Below are 23,194 nucleotides of genomic sequence, written 5' to 3' on the forward strand. Positions count from 1 at the left end.
AGCGTAACCATGACAATCGCACAATCAGTCCAAGCGTGACCATGAAAATTGTTCGTTTCTCACCACATGAACCTGTTGGAAATCAGTACAGTCGTCACATCATAGCTTACATAAGTATGAACACAATGTGGCATATACCCTGGTAGGATATATATTAATAATACCCCTGAGTAGTAAATAGATAAGTAATAAATATATATTTAATTTTTGCATGTGTTTTTTTTTCTTGTCTGTTTTCTGTTCTCCTTTGATGTCATGATGTGCTGTCCCGTGATCTTTGCAGGGCCCTCCTGGCCCCCCTGGCCCACCGGGGCCCCCGGGGCCCAGTGGCCCCTCAGATGGCCCTTATCTGCCGGGGACTAGGAAAGAAGGGGGAAAAGACCAGCAGGGGCTGCCTGTAAGTACATGAGCATGATGGGGGGGAGGTCACGTGTACCTGCATGGTGCTACCATTAAGCAATACGACGTGGCTTTACTGATCTGCTGCATCTGGGTACTGATCTGCTTCATTCGTTAAGGTCCACAGCTCTCAGTGTCGGCTGAGCAAATAAAGATAGAAGCCACACTGATCAATTCCCATATGACCAATAATCAGCCAGGAAATCCTTAGATATGTGAGGTAAACAGAGATAGCACAGTCCTGCGTCTATATGTGAGGCTAAACAGAGATAGCACAGTCCTGTGTGTATATGTGAGGCCAAACAGAGATAGCACAGTCCTGTGTGTGTATGTGAGGTAAACAGAGATAGCACAGTCCTGCATGTATATGTGAGGCCAAACAGAGATAGCACAGTCCTGTGTGTATATGTGAGGCCAAACAGAGATAGCACAGTCCTGTGTGTATATGTGAGGCCAAACAGAGATAGCACAGTCCTGTGTGTATATGTGAGGCCAAACAGAGATAGCACAGTCCTGTGTGTATATGTGAGGCCAAACAGAGATAGCACAGTCCTGTGTGTATATGTGAGGCCAAACAGAGATGGCACAGTCCTGTGTGTATATGTGAGGCCAAACAGAGATAGCACAGTCCTGCGTGTATATGTGAGGCCAAACAGAGATAGCACAGTCCTGTGTGTATATGTGAGGCCAAACAGAGATAGCACAGTCCTGTGTGTATATGTGAGGCCAAACAGAGATAGCACAGTCCTGTGTGTATATGTGAGGCCAAACAGAGATAGCACAGTCCTGTGTGTATATGTGACGCCAAACAGAGATAGCACAGTCCTGCGTGGATATGTGGGGCTAAACAGAGAAAGCACAGTCCTACGTGTGTATGTGAGGCTAAACAGAGATAGCACAGCCCTGTGTGTATATGTGAGGCTAAACAGAGATAGCACAGTCCTGTGTGTGTATGTGAGGTAAACAGAGATAGCACAGTCCTGTGTGTGTATGTGAGGTAAACAGAGATAGCACAGTCCTGCGTGTATATGTGAGGCCAAACAGAGATAGCACAGTCCCGCGTGTATATGTGAGGCCAAACAGAGATAGCACAGTCCTGCGTGTATATGTGAGGCCAAACAGAGATAGCACAGTCCTGCGTGTATATGTGAGGCCAAACAGAGATAGCACAGTCCTGTGTGTATATGTGAGGCCGAACAGAGATAGCACAGTCCTGTGTGTATATGTGACGCCAAACAGAGATAGCACAGTCCTGCGTGTATATGTGAGGCTAAACAGAGAAAGCACAGTCCTACGTGTGTATGTGAGGCTGAACAGAGATAGCACAGCCCTGTGTGTATATGTGAGGCTAAACAGAGATAGCACAGTCCTGTGTGTGTATGTGAGGTAAACAGAGATAGCACAGTCCTGTGTGTATATGTGAGGTAAACAGAGATAGCACAGTCCTGCGTGTATATGTGAGGCCAAACAGAGATAGCACAGTCCTGTGTGTATATGTGAGGCCAAACAGAGATAGCACAGTCCTGTGTGTATATGTGAGGTAAACAGAGATAGCACAGTCCTGCATGTATATGTGAGGCCAAACAGAGATAGCACAGTCCTGTGTGTATATGTGAGGCCAAACAGAGATAGCACAGTCCTGCGTGTATATGTGAGGCCAAACAGAGATAGCACAGTCCTGTGTGTATATGTGAGGCTAAACAGAGATAGCACAGTCCTGTGTGTATGTGAGGTAAACAGAGATAGCACAGTCCTGCGTGTATATGTGAGGCCAAACAGAGATAGCACAGTCCTGCGTGTATATGTGAGGCCAAACAGAGATAGCACAGTCCTGCGTGTATATGTGAGGCCAAACAGAGATAGCACAGTCCTGTGTGCATATGTGAGGCCAAACAGAGATAGCACAGTCCTGTGTGTATATGTGATGCCAAACAGAGATAGCACAGTCCTGCGTGTATATGTGAGGCCAAACAGAGATAGCACAGTCCTGTGTGTATATGTGAGGCTAAACAGAGATAGCACAGTCCTGTGTGTATGTGAGGTAAACAGAGAAAGCACAGTCCCGCGTGTATATGTGAGGCCAAACAGAGATAGCACAGTCCCGCGTGTATATGTGAGGCCAAACAGAGATAGCACAGTCCTGCGTGTATATGTGAGGCCAAACAGAGATAGCACAGTCCTGTGTGCATATGTGAGGCCAAACAGAGATAGCACAGTCCTGTGTGTATATGTGACGCCAAACAGAGATAGCACAGTCCTGCGTGTATATGTGAGGCTAAACAGAGATAGCACAGTCCTGTGTGTATATGTGAGGCCAAACAGAGATAGCACAGTCCTGTGTGTATATGTGTGGCTAAACAGAGATAGCACAGTCCTGTGTGTATATGAGGCTAAACAGAGCTACAGTAGCACAGTCCTGCGTGTATATGTGAGGCCAAACAGAGATAGCACAGTCCTGCGTGTGTATGTGAAGCTAAACAGAGATAGCACAGTCCTGCATGTGTATGTGAGGCTAAACAGAGATAGCACAGTCCTGTGTGTATTTGTGAAGGTAAACAGAGATAGCACAGTCCTGTGTGTATATGTGAGGCTAAACAGAGCTACAGTAGCACAGTCCTGCGTGTATATGTGAGGCCAAACAGAGATACAGTAGCACAGTCCTGCGTGTAAATGTAAGGCTAAACAGAGATAGCACAGTCCTGCGTGTATATGTGAGGCCAAACAGAGATAGCACAGTCCTGCGTGTATATGTGAGGCCAAACAGAGATAACACAGTCCCGCGTGTATATGTGAGGCCAAACAGAGATAGCACAGTCCTGCGTGTATATGTGAGGCCAAACAGAGATAGCACAGTCCTGCGTGTAAATGTAAGGCCAAACAGAGATAGCACAGTCCTGCGTGTATATGTGAGGCCAAACAGAGATAGCACAGTCCTGCGTGTATATGTGAGACCAAACAGAGATAGCACAGTCCTGCGTGTATATGTGAGGCCAAACAGAGATAGCACAGTCCTGCGTGTATATGTGAGGCCAAAGAGAGATAGCACAGTCCTGCGTGTATATGTGAGGCCAAACAGAGATAGCACAGTCCTGCATGTATATGTGAGGCCAAACAGAGATAGCACAGTCCTACGTGTATATGTGAGGCTGAACAGAGATAGCACAGTCCTGCGTGTATATGTGAGGCCAAACAGAGATAGCACAGTCGTACGTGTATATGTGAGGCTAAACCGTGAAAGCACAGTCCTACGTGTCTTTGTTAGGCTAAACAGAGATAGCACAGTCCTGTGTGTGTATGTGAGGTAAACAGAGATAGCACAGTCCTGCGTGTATATGTGAGGCCAAACAGAGATAGCAAAGTCCCGCGTGTATATGTGAGGCCAAACAGAGATAGCACAGTCCTGCGTGTATATGTGAGGCCAAACAGAGATAGCACAGTCCTGTGTGTATATGTGAGGCCAAACAGAGATAGCACAGTCATGTGTGTATATGTGACGCCAAACAGAGATAGCACAGTCCTGCGTGTATATGTGAGGCTAAACCGTGAAAGCACAGTCCTACGTGTCTTTGTTAGGCTAAACAGAGATAGCACAGTCCTGCGTGTGTATGTGAGGCTAAACAGAGATAGCACAGTCCTGTGTGTATGTGAGGCTAAACAGAGAAAGCACAGTCCTACGTGTGTATGTGAGGCTAAACAGAGATAGCACAGTCCTGCGTGTGTATGTGAGGCTAAACAGAGATAGCACAGTCCTGTGTGTATGTGAGGCTAAACAGAGATAGCACAGTCCTGTGTGTATATGTGAGGCCAAACAGAGATAGCACAGTCCTGTGTGTATATGTGTGGCTAAACAGAGATAGCACAGTCCTGTGTGTATATGAGGCTAAACAGAGCTACAGTAGCACAGTCCTGCGTGTATATGTGAGGCTAAACAGAGATACAGTAGCACAGTCCTGCGTGTAAATGTAAGGCAAAACAGAGATAGCACAGTCCTGCGTGTATATGTGAGGCCAAACAGAGATAACACAGTCCCGCGTGTATATGTGAGGCCAAACAGAGATAGCACAGTCCTGCGTGTATATGTGAGGCCAAACAGAGATAGCACAGTCCCGCGTGTATATGTGAGGCCGAACAGAGATAGCACAGTCCTGCATGTATATGTGAGGCCAAACAGAGATAGCACAGTCCTACGTGTATATGTGAGGCTGAACAGAGATAGCACAGTCCTGCGTGTATATGTGAGGTGAACAGAGATAGCACAGTCCTGCATGTAAGTATTTCCCTGTGTCAGAACCGCACGCATGACGTTTGTGATCAGCTGTCGTTATTTAAGGTGACACTGTCTCATGGGGGCTTTTACAGGGTTCTCCTGGTCTCAGAGGGATGCCTGGGCCCCCAGGGGTCAAAGGAGAGAAGGTGAGGAGGCCTCTTTGCTCTCGGTTGGTCAGACCCACACTAAGAGTCAGGTGATGTATACTATCCAGCAGTTATAAAAGGAGCTGGGGCGGTGTCTGTCAAACTGTGTTCCGTCTGCTGGACGTTGCTGCTGTTAGAGGTAGCGTACCACACTGAACTTAGACAGTGTTTGTTGTGATATTCGTCACGAAAATGCACCATGTGTCGCTCTCACAGGGTGAGCAGGGTGCTGTTGGAGAAGCTGGACCAAAGGTACTCCAGCAGTCTCACAGAACATGTTTTGGTCTGAGACCCGTGGTTGCACTCCTTCTGGACGAAATACTCTCTTTTGTTCCTCATTTCTCTCAGGGTGAACAAGGCGATCCAGGGGTGGCTGGACCCCCAGGACCAGTGGGAACTCAGGGGCCAGTGGGTCTCCCTGGACGTGAAGGCCCCCCCGGGCCCCCGGGGCCCCCAGGACGTACAGCTTGGGTCCCAGTCTCCGACCCAGAGGTAGAGGTCTTCGCAGCCTCGCTTGATTTTCTGTGTCACTTTCATCATCCCCGTAAAACAGTGGTTCACTGTGCTTATGCTTTCAGGACCTGGACGGGTCCGGAACCTCGCCTGTGTTTGCAAGTCACAGAGGCACTCTGGTAGGTTCTGCCAGCTGGGTCCCGAGACATTGAAAGTCACAATTTTCACAATAATAATGTTTTTGTGGGGCAGTGCAGTGGTTAGTGCAGTGGGCAGCATTGTTGCCTCATGCCCATGAGACTAGGGTTCGAGTCTCTGCCATGGTTCCATGTGTGTGGAGTTTGCATGTTCTCTCCATGTTATCGTGGGATTTCCTCCAGGGACTCTGGTCCCCCCAGACAGTCCAAAGACATGCCGAGGCTAATTGGAGTTCCCAAATTGCCTGTCGGTGTACCTGTGTGAGTGACTGATGTGTGAATGTACCCTGTGATGGGTTTGTGCCCCATCCTGGGTTGCTCCTTGCCTTGTGGCCATAGGTTCCAGATTCCCCATGACCCTGATTGGGGCATGTGGCTGAGAAAATTATGAATAGATATATGGAATATTTTTCTGATCATATAGAACTAAAGTCTGTCATGGGCATGAAGGTGGACTGGTTGGTTCCACTGCTGTGCCTAATTTCCCCTACTGACCTGGACCACACCTCTATGTCTTCTGCAGGGAATTCCTGGTCTGCCTGGCCCTCCTGGACTTCAGGTAATAGGCTTTGTTCAGCAGTCATTTGGGGTGTCTGAAAGCACGCCATTGGCTGCTGTCCTGATGCCAGCGTCCCTCTCACCACGCAGGGTCAGAACGGAGCTCCCGGGCCTCCCGGCACTGCAGTGAAGGTAACCCCACCCCCCACCTCTGACACCTGCTTCTGATTCACCTCCACCAGGGGGAATGCTGGACTGTGTCAGTGACTACTCACCCCTGTGCCAGTGTCTCCTCACCCCTGTGCCAGTGACTCCTTACCCCTGTGCCAGTGACTCCTCACTCTTGTGCCACTGACTCCTCACCCCTGTGCCAGTGTCTCCTTACCCCTGTGCCAGTGACTCCTTACCCCTGTGCCAGTGACTCCACACTCTTGTGCCACTGACTCCTTACCCCTGTGCCAGTGACTCCTCACCACTGTGCCTGTGACTCCTTACCCTTGTGCCTGTGACTCCTTACCCCTGTGCCAGTGACTCCTCACCACTGTGCCTGTGACTCCTTACCCTTGTGCCTGTGACTCCTTACCCCTGTGCCAGTGACTCCTCACCACTGTGCCTGTGACTCCTTACCCCTGTGCCAGTGACTCCTCACTCTTGTGCCAGTGACTCCTTACCCCTGTGCCAGTGTCTCCTTACCCCTGTGTCCCAGGGCTGATGTTAACATATAGATCATTGGAGTTACCAAATTCCCCATAGGTGTGGATGGTGTGTGAGTGACTGATGTGTTTGTGTGCCCTGCAATGGGTTGGCGCCACATCCTGGGTTGTTCTCTGCACCCCTGCAACCCTGAATAGGACAAGCTACAGAAAATGGATATTATGGAGGAAACATGAGATTTTATACTAAGCAGAAGCATCAACCAAACAGTTGTACCAGTCCATACATCCACCCTTCCATGTTCTGCTTGTTTGTTTGGGGAAATTTCATCTCTCCCCCCCCCCCTCTCATTGCCTGCAGGGTGACCGTGGCCCCCCAGGCCCCGATGGCCCCCCCGGCCCAGCAGGCCTGCCCGGACCCATGGTCAGTACATTCCACATCCACACTTTGTCCATTGTAGGAACTGCCAGCAGGATTCATGATTCAATGCTGCCCCAACATCTAATGCTTTGCCATATACAGGCTTCCAGGAATAACACCTTTATCCGGTTTTTTGTCCAGCTGCACTGTACAGCAGGCTGCCATGTCATTATTATCTTTATCCGTATTAATACTTGACAGTTTTAGCCAATAAATAGCGACGATACTGATGGTTCTGTTTCATCACTGGTGGGCATCAGGCAAACACTAAGAAGTATGTAGAGCATCCCCCGAACGGTACCGTCCGTCATGTCTGTGTCTTTGGCAGGGACCAGCTGGGAAGAAGGGCGATCCAGGACCAAAGGTATGTACTAGAGCTTCTCTGACCTGCCATCATCATGCATGGAGTCACAGCACAGACGAGCTCAGTGATCTTCTGTGTTTCAGGGAGAGCTGGGCCAGAATGGGAGAAGCATCGTGGGCCCACCGGGGCCCCCGGGACCCCCTGGACCAGCCGTTAACCTGCAGGATGTAAGTGACGGGTGCCATTTGCCAGTGTCTACCTGTGTATTGATAGGTGTTTCCAGACTGGGTGATGTCACAGTGATAGTGAATTAGCTGCCACTGAATGACAGTTTCCTATGTTTGGAGATATACGGAGGCCCCCAGGACATAACTCCTTTTATGCCCCCCCAATTAGCTCCTTACTGACGCAGAGGGAGTATTTAACCTCAGCTGGATCCCGCCCCCCCCGGGCCCTCCGGTGAGTAGCCAAGACCGTCGATCCAGCATGGCAATCGCGACTCGTGTCTGTAGGTGATTAAAGCATGAGCGGATGGCCTGGCAACCTGCGGCCGGCTCTGTGCCCTCGCCAGGCGGCCGTGAGCGGATGGCCTGGCAGCCCGCGGTCGGCTCTGCGCCCTCGCTGGCTGCAGAGAGTGGCCTATCTGCCCTCGATCTGCAGTGGGCGCATACTGCCAGACAGACCAAGCACTCGTGCAGATTATCCTTGTTTTTTTCTAAAATGGGCAGAAGCCTATAGTCTTTATTAAACCTTTAACTATCTTCACCCTGAGCTTTTTATTGTTGTGTAGGGACTTTTTCTTTGTATCTGCACAATTCCTTTCACTTATAAATGAAATGGGTCCCTTTCTGTAAGTTTCAGAGCCTGTTCCTCTGGCTTTGTGTAGAGCTGTTGTCTTCGCCCTTGTACCGACTCTCTGTGCCTTTGTGTCTCCCACGAGTCTCAGGGTCCCGAAGGCACGCCTGGACGCCCCGGATTTCCCGTAAGCTCCTCTCGGCTACGCTGACTGTCTTCTGTGGAACGTTGCCTGTTGTGCTCTGCTGAGAATTCACCTCCTCCTGTGCCGAACACGACCATATGAAAGGAAGATGTCACTATAACCACAGCATCACACAGCAAAAGCCACTCTGAAAGACAGCTTGCAGTACGGATGTCCGTAACTGCAGATTAACATCCAGCTGCAGCATCATTATATTTAATTTAGCTGAGTAACTCAGTGCAACAAGAAACTTCACGACTTTGTTCCTCAAGTTCCACGACGCAGGTTTTTGGGAATCCCACACCTGATACTAATTGGGTCGAGAGGCCTTAACAGCACAAATACCAAAACTTCACTTTGATGTTATTAGTTTATACAGGGAAACAGTCTGTGCTGTAGTCATTGCTGTAGTCATTATGCTCTTTACACTCAGAGCCGCGACGGATTCTCCTGGAAAGCGGCACCCAGCCTCCTGTGCGGCGCTTCACAGTCAGAGATCCAGGCTTATCTGAACCACAGCACACAGTATCAGGCCCACAGATATTGAGGAGCTTACAGACACGGCTGTGTTCAGGATTCCTGCTCTCCTGTGCGGCGTTTCACAGTCAGAGATCCAGGCTTATCTGAACCACAGCACGCAGTATCGGGCCCACAGATATCGAAGAGCTTACAGACACGGCTGTGCTCAGGATTCCTGCTCTCCTGTGCGGCGTTTCACAGTCAGAGATCCAGGCTTATCTGAACCACAGCACGCAGTATCGGGCCCACAGATATCGAAGAGCTTACAGACACGGCTGTGCTCAGGATTCCTGCTCTCCTGTGCGGCGTTTCACAGTCAGAGATCCAGGCTTATCTGAACCACAGCACACAGTATCGGGCCCACAGATAACGAGGAGTTTTACAGACACGGCTGTGCTCAGGATTCCTGGTCTTACAAATTGCTCCACGCTGCTTTAGAGCACGAAGTGTCATTAAATCTTCCATTTTGTGTAAGAATGTCTTTATGGTTTTTTTATGTATTTATTGAATAATTACTCAAATCCCATTTTCCTGCTATCCTGGAGGAAAAAATAGGTATGTGTTGCATTTATTGGACAATATAGGAGCTAAACCATGTTCGCTATAAATCATATGATATGTAGCATTTTTCTGAAGACTTTACTATTTGGAAACACTTTTCGGACATCATGTTGCTGTCACATGGTGTCACAGGAGGAAATTCATAATCCGCAATTAAATCCCCACCATGCCACCATTTTACAGTTAAACATGCCCTATGCTTCTTGCAGGGGCCAAGGGGCCCGAAGGGGGACATTGGAGTGCCGGGTGTCCATGGGCCTCCGGGACTGAAGGTGAGAATCAAATGGACTTCCTGCGCAGTGCCAGGACCTGCCAGGTGTATTTGCTGAGCAGGCCGACGGCTGTATTGAAGGTGGCAGTAGACACAGCAGAACATTCAGAGCATATTGAACGGACACCTTGAATCGATGCTACAGGGCATGATGTTGTCAGGTGCGGGTTTGCGATCGCTGGGTAAACGTGTGATTGCACAGGCAGGAAGCAGGCAGGAAGCAGGCAGGCAGGCAGAATCGGGGAAAACGGGGATTTATTTTAGAGCAGGGTTGCACAGACGGAACAAGGGCTCGAACATCGACTAACATCAATGATGCTAACTAACATCAATGACGGACCAGGAACGAAGGCAAGACATGGACTGAAATAGACAGGACTGGGCGAAAATAATTGGACACAGCTGGGTACGATCGGGGAAGTACACGTGGATAATCAGGGGGCGTGGCACACACGAGGATCGTACGAGCTGGGCGTGGCACACACAAGGATCGGACGAGCCGGGGATGACAGTTCCTGTGTCTGATCAAGTTTTGTCTGTATAAATCGTACAGCAAATGCAGCTTAGATACATGGAATGTGTCAAATGAGAGGAAGACCAGGGAATGTAAACACCGTCCCGGAAAGCGATAGTCTGCTGTGCAGGGTTTCCAGGACCTTATACACATGTGGAGATCATTACCCCCGCCTGCATGTCTAGGGCGAGAAGGGAGAGCCGGGCACCGTCGTCGCCGCAGACGGGTCCCTGGTGTCTGGGCTGCGGGGTCCCCAAGGCCCCAAAGGGGTTAAGGTCAGTGTCGTTTCTCCAGTCTGTCAGCAGGTGCACTTGCTGCTTGCTAATGCCTGTTCTGGTGTGTTGTGCAGGGTGACCACGGCACGCCTGGAGCTCCTGGATTTGTGGTAAGTGTGTCAATTCCATGTCTCCAGTGCATGACACCTGATTCTGATCTGTCTGCGTTGCACTCTGATAGCTGAGGTTTTCACGCCAGCTCACACGTGAGGAGCTGCTCTTTTGTTTATGTTCTGATCTCTGATCTTTGGGCCGATTGTCTTTCTGGAGCTGCTGTAGTTGATTTCGATTCTGAAAGATCATTGCAGTTATGCTGACTGTTAGGCCAATAGCCGAGTATCGGGAAATTCTGCACATCACAGATGAAAGTCAGCTTTCTTACAATCGAATGGTGCCCTTCTTGCTGTGTCGCAGGGGCCAGTAGGACCTCAAGGACCAAAGGGAGAATACGGCTTTCCTGGGCGTCCAGTAAGTACTTCACCTTTCCAAGAAATGTGCCTCTGTCATGGTCTTTCTTTTAACTGAGCTTGAACATGGTCATGTGACATCCCTGCATGCCGATTGGTGCGCCAGCTGAAAGGCCTGCGTTACGATGTGTCCCCAGCCGGGGGGGCGTCACCCCCAAGTGCTGCTCCTGCTACCACAGTCCGCAGACATTAGTGTCGTTTGTCACCCCCCAGGGTCGACATGGAGCTGCAGGCAGGAAGGGCGAGAAAGGAGACTCTGCGGGTCTGCCGGTGAGATTCGCCGGGGGGGGGGGGGGGGTGAACCACACATGGATGAAACATGAACAGCAGCTTGAGAGACTTTCCCACGCAGCTGCACATGTGTGTTTGCTGTTCGATGTGTGTATCTCTCAGGGACAGGATGATACTCTTCTCACCAATGTGTTGGTGCACCTGATTTTTACGCCACTATTGCATAAGCATTAAATGTTAAAAACAGTCATCCTAGGAAGTCTGGCCGATGGTGCTGCCTCCGTCTCTCTCAGAGGATGGTGTAAGGCGTAGGACGACTTCTGCCCTGAAAACTCACAGTCTCCCTCTGCTCCGTCACTCTCAGAGTATGGTGTAAGGCGTAGGACGCCTTCTGCCCTGAAAGCTCACAGTCTCCCTCTGCTCCGTCACTCTCAGAGTATGGTGTAAGGCGTAGGACGCCTTCTGCCCTGAAAGCTCACAGTCTCCCTCTGCTCCGTCACTCTCAGAGGATGGTGTAAGGCGTAGGACGCCTTCGCCCTCAAAGCTCACAGTCTCCCTCTGCTCCGTTACTCTCAGAGTATGGTGTAAGGCGTAGGACGCCTTCTGCCCTGAAAACTCACAGTCTCCCTCTGCTCCGTCACTCTCAGAGTATGGTGTAAGGCGTAGGACGCCTTCTGCCCTGAAAGCTCACAGTCTCCCTCTGCTCCGTCACTCTCAGAGTATGGTGTAAGGCGTAGGACGCCTTCTGCCCTGAAAGCTCACAGTCTCCCTCTGCTCCGTCACTCTCAGAGTATGGTGTAAGGCGTAGGACGCCTTCTGCCCTGAAAGCTCACAGTCTCCCTCTGCTCCGTCTCTCTCAGAGGATGGTGTAAGGCGTAGGACGCCTTCTGCCCTGAAAGCTCACAGTCTCCCTCTGCTCCGTCTCTCTCAGAGGATGGTGTAAGGCGTAGGACGCCTTCTGCCCTGAAAGCTCACAGTCTCCCTCTCCTCCGTCTCTCTCAGAGGATGGTGTAAGGCGTAGGACGCCTTCTGCCCTGAAAGCTCACAGTCACCCTCTGGTCCGTTACTCTCAGAGGATGGTGTAAGGCGCAGGACGCCTTCTGCCCTGAAAGCTCACAGTCTCCCTCTGCTGCTTGGTTTGGGTTTTGCAGAAAAATAAATCCCAATTTTGTCTAGCACCTTTCAGTGGTGGTGGCGCCTAAAAGCTACAGCACTGGGCACTGGCTTGTGGTTCACTGTCCCCCGGTCCAAAGATACGTCACCTCACACCTGTGTCTCTTCCAGGGTCCACCAGGACCTCCCGGACCACCGGGAATCCCAGGACGCGTCATTGGCCTGAACGGGGTGAGTTTGTCCTTGGGCCTCGCTTCTTATTTGTCACACTGTTGCTCTATTCTGAATCAACTCAATGCATTTTCCTCTAAATTTTAAAGACAGTCTTTCCGGTTCCTCCGCGACCTCACTGCAAAACAGCAGTAAGTGAATGAGAAGCCTCCGTAGGCTGGAGGAAGCCTGTGTCAGACGGACGTGGGGAGAGAGGCGTGTGTGCTTGGGGATCCCGCAGCCCTTAACCGATGCAGGCTTGATCAAAAGTCCCCCCTTAAGCATGCTGCATGGCATAAAGTTTAGGCTTTGGGGTGTCTGGGGTGATTTTAAGGTGCTTTGAAAACTAACAATGAGAAAGCAAGGTGACCTTCCAGAAACAGCACAGTATTGGAATTGTCTTACAAACGGTTAATGCAATGGTGTCTGCCTTTAAATTTCAGTTTCATGTTGCATTTTTGGAAAGCCACCTTCAGTTAACATTCCCATCTAAGACTCCAACTCTTCATTCTGTATTTTTTCGGTGTCTTTGGTACTGACTGCCATTATTCTTCATTATTCTGTCATCTTCCCAAAGCCGCTTCTCAAACAACTAATTTTTGTAAATTTATAAATATGTTGCTTGGCTTTGTATCTGGCTTGTTAATAATGTCAGTCTCTTACAGACTGCATCATTTTGGCCGTCCTCTGTTCAGCAGAATAATTTGTCAGAATTGTCTTGCCAGATTTGTCCTTATGTGCTTTGTGCAGGTGAGCGGTGATCGGGACGCCCCACAAGGTGAGCTCATGCCCTGCAGCTCATTTTAGCATTTTATAACTTTCTAAGTTTCTGATATTGCTTAGCCAATTATTTTGTTAGCGCTGTTAAAAGTTATTAGTGCGCAGAACATGGGAACAAGGGTTAAAATACAGCTGCTGTTTTCTTTTTAGTTGCTGAGGATCTGCGGGTGCTACTCGTGCATTAAGCCTTAGCGCTCCGTAGCGGTGACCCCCTGTGGCCATGCTGAGGATCTGCGGGTGCCGCTCATGCACTAAGCCTTAGCGCTACATAGCGGTGACCCCCTGTGGCCATGCTGAGGATCTGCGGGTGCTGCTCATGCATTAAGCCTTAGTGCTCCGTAGCGGTAACCCTCTGTGCCCGTGCTGAGGATCTGCAATGGCTGCTCGTGCATTAAGCCTTAGTGCTCCGTAGCGGTGACCCTCTGTGCCCGTACTGAGGATCTGCGGGTGCTGCTCATGCATTAAGCCTTAGGGCTCCACAGCGGTGACCCCCTGTGGCCGTGCTGAGGATCTGCGGGTCCTGCTCGTGCACTAAGCCTTAGGGCTCCGCAGCGGTGACCCCCTGTGGCCGTGCTGAGGATCTGCGGGTGCCGCTCGTGCATTAAGCCTTAGCGCTCCGTAGCGGTGACCCTCTGTGGCCGTGCTGAGGATCTGCGGGTGCCGCTCGTGCATTAAGCCTTAGCGCTCCGTAGCGGTAACCCTCTGTGGCCGTGCTGAGGATCTGCGGGTGCCGCTCGTGCATTAAGCCTTAGGGCTCCGCAGCGGTGACCCCCTGTGGCCGTGCTGAGGATCTGCGGGTCCCGCTCGTGCATTAAGCCTTAGCGCTCCGCAGCGGTGACCCCCTGTGGCCGTGCTGAGGATCTGCGGGTGCCGCTCGTGCATTAAGCCTTAGCGCTCCGTAGCGGTGACCCTCTGTGGCCGTGCTGAGGATCTGCGGGTGCCGCTCGTGCATTAAGCCTTAGGGCTCCGCAGCGGTGACCCCCTGTGGCCGTTCTGAGGATCTGCGGGTCCCGCTCGTGCATTAAGCCTTAGCGCTCCGCAGCGGTGACCCCCTGTGGCCGTGCTGAGGATCTGCGGGTGCCGCTCGTGCATTAAGCCTTAGGGCTCCGCAGCGGTGACCCCCTGTGGCCGTGCTGAGGATCTGCGGGTCCCGCTCGTGCATTAAGCCTTAGCGCTCCGCAGCGGTGACCCTCTGTGCCCGTGCTGAGGATCTGCAATGGCTGCTCGTGCATTAAGCCTTAGTGCTCCGCAGCGGTGACCCCCTGTGGCCGTGCTGAGGATCTGCAATGGCTGCTCGTGCATTAAGCCTTAGTACTCTGCAGCGGTGACCCCCTGTGGCCATACTGAGAATCTGCGGGTCCTGCTCGTGCATTAAGCCTTAGCGCTCCGTAGCGGTGACCCCCTGTGGCCATGCTGAGGATCTGCGGATGCTGCTCGTGCATTAATTTTTGCATTTATTGCTTTCTTTCCCTGTCATGTGGCACAGAGACAGTTCTGGGCTCTTGGCTGTGTCATGCCCTCTGAACTGCCTGTCTCTACTCTGCACCTTCTTTCAGGCTCATCTGTGGGACGGGACAGGAGGAGGGAAGCCATGGGGGCCAAAGGAGAAAAGGGGGAGCCAGGACCTGCGGGGGAGCCAGGACCGCCAGGTGCTGTACAGTGCTGAGCATGGTTATACCTTTAGAGTGTAGGAGAGTACCAGCTTATACTTCTGCAGTCACTGCACATTGAACATGGTTATACCCTCAGAGTGTGGTAGAGTACCAGCTTATACTTCTGCAGTCACTGCACATTGAACATGGTTATACCCTCAGAGTGTGGTAGAGTACCAGCTTATACTTCTGCAGTCACTGTACATTGAACATGGTTATACCTTCAGAGCGTGGGAGAGTACCAGCTTAGGCTTCTGCAGTCACTGCACATTGAGTATGGTTATACCCTCAGAGCGTGGGAGAGTACCAGCTTAGGCTTCTGCAGCCACTGCAGATTGAGTATGGTTATACCCTCAGAGCGTGGGAGATTTCCAGCTTAGGCTTCTGCAGTCATTGCACATTGAACATGGTTATACCCTCAGAGTGTGGTAGAGTACCAGCTTATACTTCTGCAGTCATTGCACATTGAACATGGTTATACCTTCAAAGCGTGGGAGAGTACCAGCTTAGGCTTCTGCAGTCACTGCACATTGAACATGGTTATACCCTCAGAGCGTGCGAGAGTACCAGCTTAGGCTTCTGCAGTCACTGCACATTGAACATGGTTATACCCTCAGAGTGTGGTAGAGTACCAGCTTATACTTCTGCAGTCACTGCACATTGAACATGGTTATACCCTCAGAGTGTGGGAGAGTACCAGCTTAGGCTTCTGCAGTCACTGCACATTGAACATGGTTATACCCTCAGAGCGTGCGAGAGTACCAGCTTAGGCTTCTGCAGTCACTACACATTGAGCATGGTTATACCCTCAGAGCGTGGGAGAGTACCAGCTTATGCTTCGGCAGTCACTGCACATTGAACATGGTTATACCTTCAGAGCGTGGGAGAGTACTAGCTTATGCTTCTGCAGTCACTGCACATTGAGCATGGTTATACCCTCAGAGTGTGGTAGAGTACCAGCTTATACTTCTGCAGTCACTGCACATTGAACATGGTTATACCTTCAGAGCGTGGGAGAGTACCAGCTTATGCTTCTGCAGTCACTGCACATTGAACATGGTTATACCTTCAGAGCATGGGAGAGTACCAGCTTAGGCTTCTGCAGTCACTGCACATTGAACATGGTTATACCTTCAGAGCGTGGGAGAGTACCAGCTTAGGCTTCTGCAGTCACTGCACATTGAACATGGTTATACCCTCAGAGTGTGGTAGAGTACCAGCTTAGGCTTCTGCAGTCACTGCACATTGAGCATGGTTATACCCTCAGAGCGTGGGAGAGTACCAGCTTATGCTTCTGCAGTCACTGCACATTGAACATGGTTATACCTTCAGAGCGTGGGAGAGTACCAGATTATGCTTCTGCAATCACTGCACGTGGACAATGCATGGTGCTACTCACGCTGTGAATCTGGAGTACCTCACAAACAATATATTTATTGTTTTATAAGCGTACATTTCTTGAACTACACAATGTTCAACAAAACTATACTTTTTCTTATATATGTTCACAGTACAGTTTCATGGTAACATGCATTAAATTTGTTGCCTTTCTGGAAAATGAATAACAATTACCAGTTTTCTCGAGGTTCTTCTATCTGTGTTTGTTATCAAAGGGCCATTGTACAGTTTCCTTTCTTCGACTGGCATGGCAGCCTTCCATTTGCAGAACCACACAAAACCGTTCTTTTTTCCCCCACACAGGTCCCATACTTCCTGACAACTTCGTGGTGAGTCTGCTCTCGTGCCTTTGCTGCTAGGAGGTGGTGTTCAGTGAAGGTTACATGGTTCTGTAGAGAATGAAATGTAGGTGATAGGATGGGGTAACTCTATTAGATTGTGTACTAGATAAAAGATAAATTTCTCAAACTAAAATTAAATTAGACTTGCGGGTCACTGCGGGTAATTCTAAGAACATCTTGCGGGTCACTGCGGGTCACTCTCAGAACATCCTGTATCAAGGTATATGTACAAGGCGCTGCTGAGTGTAATATTTTAGCATAAAGTTTTACGTAAACTTTCAAATGGCCACATGATGGCTCTGGGGATGGTGCCAGAAGGTCAAGGGTTCGAACCCTCCTTCTGAATCTCAGAAGTTTGCTCCTGCAGTCCTGCATTATACAAAATTGTGTCCCTTCATTGTCCTTAGTGTGTGATTGTGTGTGTGTGCCAGCAAAGCGCGTCACCCACAAGGTGTCTCCTGACATCCCAGCTCACTGCGCCCAGACCTGAATCAGTGCCTAGAAGGTGGATCGTCACAGTGATATTTGGGCACCGTTATTGTGTCACTGTCACTGTGTTTCTGTCCCATTAATCCCATAGTCAGTGGATGAGCCTTTACTGGGCTGGTTCTCTTTCAGGGGAACAAGGGAGACAGAGGCTACAAAGGGGAGAAGGGGCAGAAGGGAGACGCGGGGGCCCTGGGCCCCCCCGGGCTGCCCGGCAGGTCGGGCCTGGTGGTGAGTCACGGCTCCACGAGACGAGGCAGCGTAATCGCTTTCTGAGATGACACTCTTTCCTATACACGAGCAGCAATAAAACCTACCATGTGATTACACAAGATGCAAAAAGGAACTGCACAAGGGCAGCTGTACTGCTCTTAACCAGTCAGTCACACGTCACTGAAGGGAGAGGGGTACATGTGTACATATGCATATCCGTGTTTGTCTTATACGGTTACATGTGCATATCCGTGTTTGTCTTATACGGTTACATGTCCATATCTGTGTTTGTCTTATAAGGTTATATGTGCATATCCGTGTTTATCTTATAGGGTTATATGTGCATATCTGTGTTTGTCTTATACGGTTACATGTGCATATCCGTGTTTGTCTTATAGGGTTATATGTGCATATCCGTGTTTGTCTTATAGGGTTATATGTGCATATCCGTGTTTGTCTTATACGGTTACATGTGCATATCTGTGTTTGTCTTATAGGGTTATATGTGCATATTCGTGTTTGTCTTAGAGGGTTATATGTGCATATCCGTGTTTGTCTTATACGGTTACATGTGCATATCCGTGCTTGTCTTATACAGTTACATGTGGATATCTGTGTTTGTCTTATAGGGTTATATGTGCATATCCGTGTTTGTCTTATACGGCTAGATGTGCATATCCGTGTTTGTCTTATAGGGTTATCTGTACATATCCGTGTTTGTCTTATAGGGTTACGTGTGTATACTGTATATGCATACCAATGCTATTCCAGCAGCTCGGCTGGTACCTCTCATACTGATATCATTTTGATAGTGGTTGAATGTGTGGATTTATTCTGTACCCCTGCTTTTATCACTTTAGGGCCCCAAAGGAGAATCTGTCATTGGTCCCCCAGGACATCCTGGCATCTCAGGGCCAGCGGGAAGCCCAGGGTATGGACATCCAGGACCGCGTGGCCCCCCTGGTCCTCCGGGGCCCCCCGGGCCTCTTTCCCTGTATGGCTCAGGTAGTAAATGACATTAATATGTGTATTAATACAGCCACTGAAGTGTTGACATTCCTCCACACATTCATTCGTGTCGATGCCAACTTTCTGCCAAACTTCTCAGATTTCTCACTCTGCTAAAGTGAATGTACTTAGAGCTGGGAAAAGTGGTGTGATTTATGGTGGAAAGTAAAGACAGGACTGCTGCTTTCTTGATGCATTTAGCACAAATTCAAGAGTATCACTGTTTAGAAAGAAAACATCTGCTGCCTGGGGCTTATCGAAGGTTTATGACTTTTCAAAAAGATATATTACTTACTTTTGATATTTAATTTAAAGGAAAAACAAACAGATTAAATGAAAAGTGTATGTATTTCCATTATTAAGGTTAGCAAATTCATTGCTGATGTGGAGACAAAGCACCCCCACGCACTGTTTGGTATTCAGGACGGCTCTGGTTGAATATTGGGTGTGGAGTTGGATTTTTTTTTCTGTCCTTTTTATTGTTTTATGATTTAAGCTGTAAATTAATGATGGGATCATCTCTTAGTTCCGGTCAGTACTTCATCTAGCAGAGGACCATGTCTGTCAGTTTGAACCTTTGTCTCAGAGTGGTTCTTCGTCGCTTCATTCCAGCTGTTTCTATTCCGGGGCCTCCAGGCCCTCCTGGACTTCCAGGGTCGCCCGGACACGGAAACCCGGTAAGGAGACACCAGGAGCTGCTTCTCGAACATCAGCAGTGGGTTGTGGCCTCAGAGTGTTTTGAGCCTTATGTTCTCTAACCGGAGGTGCATTGTGTGAGGATGGAACCATATCTGCCCATAGGATGGGACCTTATCTGTACTGTCGACTTCTGCAAAGCCCTGTCTTCTATTGTTATCCTGCTTCTGAGATGGTCCAGTGTGACTGTTTTGGGCCCTTTCTAGGTTACGACATACAGAGACGGTGACACTCTGGTACGGGAGATGTACCGCATGGCGGAAGGCACCATGGCCTATGTGTTGGATAAAGGCGAGCTCTACATCCGTGTGAGAGAGGGCTGGAAGAAGGTCCAGGTGCTGTATGACCACTTTTACCTGCTCCATTCAAGTATTCACTGGTAGTCACTGTGTTGAAAGTGTTGTGTGTTAGATTTGCTTGGCATGACCTTGACCCGTTACATTAGCTTAGCATGACCGTGGCCAGTTACATTAGCTTAGCATGACCTTGGCCCGATACATTAGCTTAGCATGACCTTGGCCCGTTACATTAGCATAGCATGACCGTGGCCCGTTATATTAGCTTAGCATGACCTTGGCCCGATACATTAGCTTAGCATGACCTTGGCCCGATACATTAGCTTAGCATGACCTTGGCCCGTTACATTAGCTTAGCATGACCTTGGCCCGATACATTAGCTTAGCATGACCTTGGCCCGTTACATTAGCTTAGCATGACCTTGGCCCGTTACATTAGCTTAGCATGACCTTGGCCCGTTAAATTAGCTTAGCATTACCATGGCCCGTTACATTCGCTTAGCATGACCGTGGCCAGTTACATTAGCTTAGCATGACCTTGGCCCGATACATTAGCTTAGCATGACCTTGGCCCGTTACATTAGCATAGCATGACCGTGGCCCGTTATATTAGCTTAGCATGACCTTGGCCCGATACATTAGCTTAGCATGACCTTGGCCCGATACATTAGCTTAGCATGACCATGGCCCGTTACATTCGCTTTGCATGACCATGGCCCGATACATTAGCTTAGCATGACCTTGGCCCGTTACATTAGCATAGCATGACCGTGGCCAGTTACATTAGCTTAGCATGACCTTGGCCCGATACATTGGCTTTGCATGACCATGGCCCGTTACATTAGCTTAGCATGACTATGGCCCGTTACATTCGCTTAGCATGACCATGGCCCGTTACATTCGCTTAGCATTACCTTGGCCGACCTCACAATGTGATTTTCAACCCCGCAGCTTGGAGAGCTGATCCCCATCCCTGCTGACAGCCCATCATCAGCCTTGTCTCAGGAGCTGAAATGGGGAGAGGTGGAGCCAAAAAAACCCAACATTCTGAGCCAGGTGCTGCTCGGGTGCTGCACAGGGGTCGCCCTTAGGGCTATTATACCTACTAGCTGAGATGCTAGTCTGAAACGATGCTACCAGGAAGTATAAAATATCAATATGCCAAGGACATGAAAGAGAAGTGCTGTGATCTGTGGGAGAAACGTCCTCGAGATGCACAGTGGGCATCAGTCCCTGCCGAAAGCAGCCAATAAACCAACCAGTGGCACTGGCCACAGTGACCGGCACCTCATGGTACCACCACCTTCCATGGGTGTCAGAACGTCCCTTCTCCCATAACTGCTCATTTTATTTCAGTTACTGACTGTTCCCCGGGGATGTGATTGAGTATGTAAGCCTCTGTGTTGTGTTGTAGGAGTTCCAGGAGCTGCCAGGCTATAGCACCCTACCAAGCATGTATCACAGAGCCTCTGGGGTGAGTCCTGGCTTGTTTTTCTCTCACCAACTGGGCTGGGCTATGTTACATTGTGTCTCATTTTTGCCACATGATGGTAAAGACTAACATACCGGGCATGAATATAGATACACTTCTGCTCTGCGCTTGTTTCAAAGCAGCCTCCATTTCTGCTCCATTTTACAGTTTGTTTCAGAAGCTCTTACGGGGTTTCTGGTAGAAGTTCCTGAGGTGCTTCAATTGGGATGTCACCATGCCCTGATAGTGTTTTTTCTGTCCTGCTCTCCAGCTCCACCTGGTGGCCCTGAATGCCCCGTTCTCAGGTGACATGCGTGGCATCCGGGGGGCCGACTTCCAGTGTTACCAGCAGGCCCGTGCCATGGGGCTGGTGTCCACCTACAGAGCCTTCTTGTCATCACACCTGCAAGATCTCGTCACCATTGTAAAGAAGGGCGATCGTGACACCGTGCCAGTCGTTAACCTCAAGGTCAGCTTGGGCCTTCAGACATGCTGGGTGATCTTAGACAGACGAGCTCAGCAGGACTGGATGGAGCAACACTGCTCAGCAATTAGTTATTATTAGAGGTGGAAAGTTCAAGTTCAGGAAGAACAAATCCGGGCAAAGTTTTATTTCATCCAACCAGTTGAGTATTCTGTGAATAGCACTCTTTATTCTCAACTGGTTGGCTGAAACATAATATTGGTCTGGATTTGTACTTTCTGAACTGAAACTTTCCACCTCTGGTTATTATAGCCTAAAATGTGACTGCCAGTAAGCAGTATGACATCAGAAAGAGCGCAGAGCTGGAATAAACTGAGTCTCCAGGCAGGAGGAGCTTAGCTTTATATCTGACGTTCATTGTGCTTGATGATAATTCAAATGAAGAGGAGCTTAGCTTTATATCCTACGTTCATTGTGCTTGATGCTAATTCAAATGAAGAGGAGCTTAGCTTTATATCCGACGTTCGTTTTGCTTGAAGCTAATTCAAATGAAGAGGAGCTTAGCTTAATATCCGACGTTCGTTTTGCTTGATGCTAATTCAAATGAGGAGGAGCTTAGCTTAATATACGACGTTCGTTTTGCTTGATGCTAATTCAAATGAGGAGGAGCTTAGCTTTATATCCGACGTTCGTTTTGCTTGATGCTAATTCAAATGAGGAGGAGCTTAGCTTTATATCCAACGTTCGTTTTGCTTGATGCTAATTCAAATGAGGAGGAGCTTAGCTTTATATCCGACGTTCGTTTTGCTTGATGCTAATTCAAATGAGGAGGAGCTTAGCTTTATATCCGACGTTCGTTTTGCTTGATGCTAATTCAAATGAGGAGGAGCTTAGCTTAATATACGACGTTCGTTTTGCTTGATGCTAATTCAAATGAGGAGGAGCTTAGCTTAATATCTGACGTTCGTTTTGCTTGATGCTAATTCAAATGAGGAGGAGCTTAGCTGTATATCTGACGTTCGTTTTGCTTGATGTTAATTCAAATGAGGAGGAGCTTAGCTGTATATCTGACGTTCGTTTTGCTTGATGCTAATTCAAATGAGGAGGAGCTTAGCTTAATATCCGACGTTCATTTTGCTTGATGCTAATTCAAATGAGGAGGAGCTTAGCTTAATATCTGACGTTCGTTTTGCTTGATGCTAATTCAAATGAGGAGGAGCTTAGCTGTATATCTGACGTTCGTTTTGCTTGATGTTAATTCAAATGAGGAGGAGCTTAGCTGTATATCTGACGTTCGTTTTGCTTGATGTTAATTCAAATGAGGAGGAGCTTAGCTGTATATCTGATGTTCGTTTTGCTTGATGCTAATTCAAATGAAGAGAATATAGCCAAAGCTTATTGGATACAGGTGTTTTTAGCTGGTTGTGCGGAATGTGCAGCAGGCAGGGATTCGAACCTGCCGCCGGCTCCGAGAGCCTCACCCCCCCTTCTCCTGTGGCTCTGTTCCCAGGGGGACATGCTCTTCAGTAGCTGGATGGCCATCTTTTCTGGAAACGGCGCCGTGTTCGATCCCCAGATCCCCATCTATTCCTTTGATGGACGGAATGTGATGACAGACCCGTCTTGGTGAGCCAGCCTGGGGTTTGGGGTTCGGGGGGCGTTATCCCATCCAATCACTGGAAGGGGATCCTTAGGCACAGATGGGTGAATGTAGTGCTGAAAGCAGGACTGCTGGCGGCCTACCTTGGAGGGTTCATGTTCAGGGCTGGTCAGTCCCTTATGCGACACAGGCGGCCGCTTAGGGCGCCATCTGCTGGGGGGGTGCCAGCTCAGCAAACCGCCAAATTCCCTCTGTCTCAGGCAGGGGGCGCCGGTGGTGAAGCTTGCCTAGGGCATCGCATGGGCTTCGACAGGCCTGTTCATGCTGCCCCTACCCCAGGCAGCCGGGTCT

At 49.4% G+C, this 23,194-nt stretch overlaps 1 protein-coding gene across 4 annotated transcripts in view; it reads left to right on the forward strand.

Annotated features, from left to right (window-relative positions):
• Positions 1–23,194, forward strand: part of col15a1b (collagen, type XV, alpha 1b) — a 93,074-nt gene that overhangs the window by 68,590 nt on the left and 1,290 nt on the right. For 2 of the 4 annotated variants that reach the window (XM_049000840.1, XM_049000837.1), the window contains 30 exons: positions 284–397; positions 4,759–4,812; positions 5,029–5,064; positions 5,161–5,304; positions 5,391–5,444; positions 5,986–6,021; positions 6,111–6,152; positions 6,975–7,037; positions 7,363–7,398; positions 7,482–7,565; positions 7,735–7,797; positions 8,279–8,320; positions 9,607–9,669; positions 10,368–10,457; positions 10,532–10,567; positions 10,872–10,925; positions 11,138–11,194; positions 12,440–12,499; positions 12,589–12,630; positions 13,229–13,256; positions 14,815–14,907; positions 16,612–16,637; positions 17,268–17,366; positions 18,209–18,353; positions 18,969–19,033; positions 19,259–19,387; positions 20,300–20,404; positions 20,763–20,822; positions 21,091–21,288; positions 22,754–22,869. In XM_049000840.1, the coding sequence (XP_048856797.1) occupies positions 284–397; positions 4,759–4,812; positions 5,029–5,064; positions 5,161–5,304; positions 5,391–5,444; positions 5,986–6,021; positions 6,111–6,152; positions 6,975–7,037; positions 7,363–7,398; positions 7,482–7,565; positions 7,735–7,797; positions 8,279–8,320; positions 9,607–9,669; positions 10,368–10,457; positions 10,532–10,567; positions 10,872–10,925; positions 11,138–11,194; positions 12,440–12,499; positions 12,589–12,630; positions 13,229–13,256; positions 14,815–14,907; positions 16,612–16,637; positions 17,268–17,366; positions 18,209–18,353; positions 18,969–19,033; positions 19,259–19,387; positions 20,300–20,404; positions 20,763–20,822; positions 21,091–21,288; positions 22,754–22,869 (2,234 nt within the window). The remainder of the gene's footprint in view (positions 1–283; positions 398–4,758; positions 4,813–5,028; positions 5,065–5,160; positions 5,305–5,390; positions 5,445–5,985; positions 6,022–6,110; positions 6,153–6,974; positions 7,038–7,362; positions 7,399–7,481; positions 7,566–7,734; positions 7,798–8,278; positions 8,321–9,606; positions 9,670–10,367; positions 10,458–10,531; positions 10,568–10,871; positions 10,926–11,137; positions 11,195–12,439; positions 12,500–12,588; positions 12,631–13,228; positions 13,257–14,814; positions 14,908–16,611; positions 16,638–17,267; positions 17,367–18,208; positions 18,354–18,968; positions 19,034–19,258; positions 19,388–20,299; positions 20,405–20,762; positions 20,823–21,090; positions 21,289–22,753; positions 22,870–23,194) is intronic. The other 2 variants (XM_049000838.1, XM_049000839.1) reach the window with 2 other exon arrangements.

This window comes from Brienomyrus brachyistius, unplaced genomic scaffold (assembly GCF_023856365.1).
Source record: "Brienomyrus brachyistius isolate T26 unplaced genomic scaffold, BBRACH_0.4 scaffold53, whole genome shotgun sequence".
NCBI lineage: Eukaryota > Metazoa > Chordata > Actinopteri > Osteoglossiformes > Mormyridae > Brienomyrus > Brienomyrus brachyistius.